Source organism: Barbatula barbatula (assembly GCF_947034865.1).
Source record: "Barbatula barbatula genome assembly, chromosome: 12".
In the NCBI taxonomy this organism is placed as follows: Eukaryota; Metazoa; Chordata; class Actinopteri; order Cypriniformes; family Nemacheilidae; genus Barbatula; species Barbatula barbatula.
Genome location: NC_136775.1, coordinates 60774 through 67855, shown reverse-complemented (window position 1 = coordinate 67855; position 7082 = coordinate 60774). Strand labels below are relative to the sequence as shown.

Sequence of the window (7082 nt, the reverse complement as noted above, 5' to 3'; positions counted from 1 at the left end):
AGATTAAAAAGATGCGTCTTTAGTCTAGATTTAAACTGACAGAGTGTGTCTGCCTCCCAGACAGTGCAGGGAAGACTGTTCCAAAGTTTAGGCGCTAGATAGGAAAATGATCTGCCGCCTGCACTTGATTTTGAAATTCTAGGTCTGTCTTTGTCCTGCTGTCTGTGTGTCTGTCTGTCGAATAACCAGTTGTGTATGCTGTGACTAATCTGCATTGAACGGAAGTAGAATTTAGTAAAAACATTTTTTAAACTATAGTTATCTAAAAATGTGTGTCTTGTCAGAGTCCAGATATGTCATCTGTTTAATAAGATAATAAAAGTTGGTTCTCTATTAGAAGAAAACTAAAGGAGAGAGACTTAATATGCTGAATTATTTAGAACCATATTTATAACTATGACCCTAACTTCGAGGTTGACGACATAACCAGGTCCTCTTTCTGACCTTGAATACTTTTGATGTTACCAAATCCAGACGTTACTTCCGGGTTTGTTGGGGAAATATCCCATTCCTTGAAAGCAGCATGTTAGACCAATAGGAGGTTCATTCTACAGCTGCTGTTCAACACAAAATGGGCGTTGAAATATGCAAACTTTGCTACTGCTCTGATATGAGGATTTTGTTCGCATCGTAGAGTTATGAGTGTTCTATGTAATACTGTTTAATGTATTTTGTGTTTGACAGTAGAAAGCTGTTCACTGTAGTTATGTGTGTCACGCGCTTGTATATTTACAGGTTTGGGATTGGGCGTAAACTGCAGCTGGGTCTTTACTGCGCACGCGCACGCGCAAACCTCAAATTCCTTATGTTAGGAAGTTATAAAGTCCGACGAAGCGGCCGTTTCCTGCAGGAATACACATGGATCATTACATGAAGCTTTCGGCACAAGTTACTCTCGGAGACAACAGCAAGAAGAGTCTTTAACAACACACGGACACCGATTTAAAAGACTTGGAGTGATATTCGATGTGGTGAGCGATTAGTTCATGACCGCTTTTATCGATAAAACAACAAACAATAAAACATTATGAAGTTGTTGGCTTCATACAGTCAAGTTTTAAGATGTTCACTTTTCATCGCTTTGTGGAAACGTTCCGTGAACTTAAAAAAATGCGTCCGGTTTTTTAATGTCCCGTTTGTAAATGTCTAGTTTGCAGGTCTTCCAGTTGATTTCGTGACGGTTACGAAAATTCAACATCCTCAGGAAACCTGTTTATTGTTAAACCTTATTTGTATTACCACAGATTGACTAGAGTATTATGGTTAAACTAGTGTAATTGTATTTAAAGCATGTGTATGTGTGGATACCGCGGTTAAGCTGTGTTGCCTCTTTGTTTGATGTGTGTGAGATGTTAAATGCTGTTGTCTTGTGTGTTTCAGTTTGTGTGGATGACTGAAGATTATCTTGAATCTTTTGCTTCTGTATGGAATCATGCAGGTCATTCTTTGGTTAAGCATCATTTCATTCATGTTGGACTCTTGTATGAGCCACAGTTTGTTCACATGTGAGCCAGTGCGTGTGCAGTGGTGTCATGGCATGTCATACAACAGGACATTTTTCCCAAACATGCTTGATCATTATGACCAGGACATTGCAGCCACTAGCATGAAGGTAAGGTTTGGTAAAAACAGCTGCTTTATTTTTCATTTATAATGAATTCATATCAGTTTCATTCATATGAGGCCAAAGGGTAAAGAAGTCTTGTTAAAAGCTCAAATTCCATGACCCTAAATGCAACATTTGTTCAAATATTTTTTTTACCATGTTAGAAAATAATGGATCATAACATTCACTTGTATTCGAGGTGTTAAACAAAATGCCTTTAGTACTTTCACCACTGGATGGGTACATGTACGATACCAAGATGAACTAGACCATCACTTGGCTGTCTTCTATTTGTTTTGATCATTGCTTGAGATTTTATAATGGATATCAGGTCAGGTCTGTTATATAAACTCATGTTGTTTTACACAGTATTTCTGTGAGGTACAGAGCACATTCCTGCACTCGTCTCGTTGAGGTTTTACTGACGGATTGAGCTGCTTTTGTAGGAGTATCAAATATTCCACCTCGTGTGACACACAGGAGAAAGGCCCTCGGCACTATTGTTCAAACCTTTAAACATGAAAGCAGGAAGGAAGGAAACTGCTGGGAGAACTCCACCAAGCGCACATACACAATATTACCTCTGCTCTTGCTTTATATTCAGATTTATATAGACAAATGGTTCATCATATCATTGCATTTGGAGCAGTCTTGTGTTTTCAACAGAAGATGTAGATTTATGTATTTAGAGGACTTGATGATCGCTGTCAGAAACTCAACCAGCATTATCAAAAACATGTGTGCAAAGAACCACTCATCATGTCTCTGTGTTTTGTGATCTCTGCTTAGCTTTAAGCATGTGTGTTCTGTCAGTTCCATTTAAAGCTGAAGGTTTTCATGCACGTGCAAATAATCTTGTTAATGAATCCGTTTCTGTTCGTGTTTTTGTCCTGATTTTTATTTCAAAGTGTCATTATATGGTATGAGAGAACCGTTCTCTTACTACTTTCTCTTTGTGTAGCACTTCATGCCATTGGTTAACCTGCGCTGTTCTCCTGACGTTCATCTGTTCCTGTGTCAAGCGTTTGTTCCTGAGTGCACAGAAGACACGCGTGTGCTGCGTCCGTGCAGAGAGCTGTGTGAGCGTGTCATGTCTGACTGCAGTAGAGATATGCGCACGTTTGGCATCAGCTGGCCTTCAGAACTGCAGTGTGATGGGTGAGCGTGAGAACATATCAAATACTGTAACCACCTACTGTAAATTTTAAACCTACTCGCAAGTGTGATAAAGGGTTGGTTAGGGAGAAGCGGAAGTAAAATTCATCCTGTTAATAATTGTCCTACGACTAAAATAATTTTAGAGATTAGGGTTAGGTTAGCCTTATTTTAAGGTCAAAATACTCTGTTATTGCTTTAAAGTGTTTGACAGATTATGAATAGTTTGCTGCAGGACAGATGAGGAATTTCTTTTTCAGCGGGTCATGTCTAATGAGGAACGAAATCTGATGTGTACATGTGGAGCCTTTGACTTTAAAGAGATACGTCACCCAAAAATAAATTCTGTCATTTACTCGCCTATGAGTTTTTCCCAATGTGTATAAATGTATTTGTTCTGAGGAACACGGAGAAAGATATTTGGAAGCTTTGGATAAAAGCGTCTGCCAAAAAAATTTAAATTTAATTTTTTTGCATACCATAGTGTTATTCCTATTATGGGAGTCAATGGGTGTTGAGATCTTTTTGGTTACAAGCTTTCTTCCAAATATCTTTGCCTGCGTTCATCAGAACAAAGAAATGTATACACCTTTAGAACAACTCCATGGTGAGTAAATGATGATAGAAGTATCATTTTTGGGTGAATTACTGCTTTAAAGAAACACTTTAACACATAGTTTGTTAGAGCTGTCAATCACTAACCTTTTGTGTGTTATCTGTCTTTGGTTGAATAGTTTGGAATCATGTCATGTTTCTCCTGCTGGTTCTGCCGTTTTGCCAGTTGAAGATGTGACCACACCCAGAAGTTCCCTTTCAGCCAACCGGAATCTGGGATTCTGGTGTCCTCTTCAACTGAAGACTCACCCTGGTCAGGGCGGCTCATTCCTCGGGGCACAGGACTGCGCTCCTCCGTGTGACAACATGTACCTGAAAGCACATGAAGTTCGCTTTGCCAAGACCTTCATTGGCATTTGTTCTGTTGTGTGCTTGTGCGCAACTCTCTTTACCTTTTTAACTTTCCTCATTGATGTGAAGAGGTTCCGCTACCCAGAGCGGCCCATCATCTTTTACGCTGTGTGCTACAGTTTCGTCTCTTTCATTTATTTTGTGGGTTTTCTGCTGGGTAACGAGGCCGCCTGCAACAAAAGCAGCATGCCGGGCCGCTCGTCCACAGTGGTGCTGGGCGCTCAGAACCGTGCCTGCTCGCTGCTCTTCATGCTACTGTATTTCTTCTCCACTGCCGGGATGGTGTGGTGGGTCATTCTGACTATCACATGGTTTCTGGCTGCTGGGCCCAAGTGGAGCTGTGAAGCCATCGAGAAAAAGGCTGTGTGGTTCCACACAGTGGCCTGGGGTCTTCCCGGAGCGCTCACGGTCACGCTACTGGCACTGAATAAAGTGGAGGGAGACGGCATCAGCGGCGTGTGTTTTGTTGGTCTCTACGACCTGCTGGCGTTGCGCTGGTTCGTCGTGGCTCCTCTGGCCGTGGCCGTGCTGTCTGGCCTTTCGCTGCTGCTGGCCGGGATAGTGTCTCTGAACCACGTGCGTCAGGTGATTCAACATGACGAACGGAACCAGGAGAAGCTGAAGAAGTTCATGATCCGTATTGGAATTTTCAGCGGTCTCTATCTTCTCCCTCTGCTGACGCTGCTGGGGTGTTACCTGTACGAACAGGCCCGCCGCAGCTCCTGGCAGGACACCTGGATCAATGAGCGCTGTCAGGAATACGGCATTCCCTGCTACTACAGCGTAAGATATTAATCTCACAAGTGCTGGAGGCGTCAGATTCTCTTTTTTATTTTACATTCCTTATGTTTTGTTTTTAGAGGACTGATGCAGACCGCCCCGAGCTCTCGCTTTTTCTCATGAAGTATCTCATGACACTGGTAGTGGGAATATCGACAGTGTTTTGGGTGAGCAGTAAGAAAACCTGCACAGAGTGGGCATCATTCTTCAGTAGAACTCGGAAAAAAGAGTAAGACCACCTTCTCCTGTACTTGACATTCATTCAAATGCTTTGCTGTGTATATTAAGAGTTTGTTTGTTGTAAAATGAGTGTAAATTTTTCTGCAACCATTATCACAAGTCTTACTGTGGGGCCGTATTACAAATTATAGACGGTCATGTATTCTTAAGCATGTAGAAATAAAGTAAATGTGTGATGGTTTTGACTTTTGTGTATCAGCCCCATCAGCGAGAGTCGCCGTGTTCTGCAGGAGTCCTGCGAGTTCTTTCTCAAACACAACAACCGCGTGCAGCACAAATCGAAGCATTACAAGTCGACTTCGCATAAACTTAGGGTCATCTCCAAATCTATGGGCACTAGCACAGGTGTTCAACCTCCTGTGGTCAGGAACCATGAGAACACAACTCTGAGCCAGAACCCCTCAGATCAACATCGACCCTCCGAGACTTCCGCACGAGATCGGGCAGAGTCGACGCCGGCTGAGAGATGCAGTTCCAGTCGCATCAGCAGCCGCACAGAGAGTCTCCGCAGGTTCATATATTAAGCTCAATTATGTTATTGATCTTTAAGTATTGAAGAAATTGGTTCATTGAAAACTTCCTTTAATTATAGTTATAGTTGATAAATTGACTGTATACATTTGGCAGTTTTATTCAAAGCAAAAGGGACACTGTTCTTGTTTATGATAAACAATAGCATGTGGTCCATAAAACTGTACTGAATCAAGAACATTCCTTGTATCCACTTACCTGATTGTATTTGATCAACTGTGTAAGGGATTTCTGTGTGATCTCAACAGTTTTCCTGCTGTTTTTTAACTCGTATGCTCTTATTTTATTGCTGTTTGAAGGATACCGGTAAAAGACACTTTGGAAACTGGCAAAAGTCCCATCCACTGTGGGATTAACTCTCAATGAAATCTCAAGTGTGGCCGTGACGTCAGAATGAAGAGCTCCCGCTGCCTTTCTCTCGTTCAGCATACGTGTATACAGCACTGGAAGAGTCATTGAAATTACTGTTTCTTGTGTTCATGTGATTATAAAATACATGTAGAGTTTCATGAGGACATAAATGTATCTGCATTTCTGGAGTATCCGATAAATAATTGCACATTAGCGGATTAGTCCTAACACTGGCTTCTCACCTTAATGAAAGAAAAAAGCCACTTGTTGAGTTTTATGGTATTTTTATATAAAAGTGTCCGAGAATGTTCTGTCTCAAATTGTTACTCGGAATGTCACTGTGCTTAGACCGTTTATTGTATTCTAACCCTGCTGGTTTAAATGCGTTATGAAAAAAAGGACTGAATGTAAAAGATTACAGAGCAATTTCCTGGACAGGTATTATCTTAAATCAGGACTAGATTTATAAGACAATTTATGCAGTGCATTTAGGCCACGCCCACACCGCAGGGGGGGTGGGCAATCCAACCCTCTAAATTTACTTTCGATGTCGTGAAACTGCCTCCTTGTCACTTGTAACAAAAACCGGAACAATTCCCAAAAGCTGCTGTTTGACAGGTCTGTGGTTTTTATTTTATTTGCTTTACACCCGAAGTTGCAAAGTGAATATTATGTGATTTTGGCAAATAGTTGCCTGTTTTTAATGATGTGACATTTAACATGATATTTTTTGTGTTTTCTTGTGGCAGGGGGGTGTGGTGAACATGCGTGCAGTTTACCTTCTTATTTATCCATGGCTGATCTCATGCCTGTTTAAGTAGTTTTAACAAACATGGCTTACAAAAAAAACTTTTTTTTGTAAAAAGCATTTTGAGACAATACAAAGGGTTTGATGTTTTTTAATATATGTCAGATTAGACCGCTCGTACATTTATTCTTTATTATTTATTCTAGTCTTATCCCTATCTGGGAAACCACCTCTAAATGTAAAGTTTCATTTGGTGGATAATTTCTCAGTTAATCAAGTTGAATTATTGTAGTCAATGATGCACATTTATATTCTGAATCCTGCAGGTCAAGTACTGCTGTTAATGTTTGATGTATGGGACATTATTTCGTACAAGGCATGTATTGTGATCTGTCTGTCACAGTTTATTATATACCTTTGTAGTGCACATTTTTATCTTAAGCAGAATAAAAATCCAAAGGAGACATGTGGAGAATGTAGTGCTTGTTTTGCACAACCTGAAGTGTAATTTTGATCTTTGTTCAGTGTCTGTAACTCTGGACATCATATAGACACTTCTTACAAGCAGTTAGTAATGCTAATGTACATTTCAAATATATTTATATAAATGTTTCCTGTTTTTATATCAGTTCTTCTTTTAGGTCCATTTCTGTGTAAGCTAGAATAAGTCTAACAAGGTGGAACGATCCGACACAACCGGGCGTC

General features: G+C 40.5%; 1 protein-coding gene across 2 annotated transcripts; it reads left to right on the top strand.

The window, feature by feature from the left end:
* Positions 1-507: 507 nt before the first annotated feature.
* On the top strand, positions 508-6841 carry fzd6 (frizzled class receptor 6). 2 transcript variants are annotated; one of them, XM_079469640.1, is made up of 7 exons: positions 508-971; positions 1381-1612; positions 2568-2764; positions 3496-4510; positions 4588-4736; positions 4947-5258; positions 5578-6841. In XM_079469640.1, exons 2-7 carry the CDS (start codon positions 1433-1435, stop codon positions 5642-5644), a joined length of 1920 nt encoding a protein of 639 aa, XP_079325766.1. In that variant the 5' UTR covers positions 508-971; positions 1381-1432; the 3' UTR covers positions 5645-6841. The 2 variants fall into 2 exon arrangements, with proteins under 2 accessions (XP_079325766.1, XP_079325767.1); XM_079469641.1 differs by lacking the exon at positions 1381-1612 and having other exon boundaries at positions 546-971.
* Positions 6842-7082: the final 241 nt, after the last annotated feature.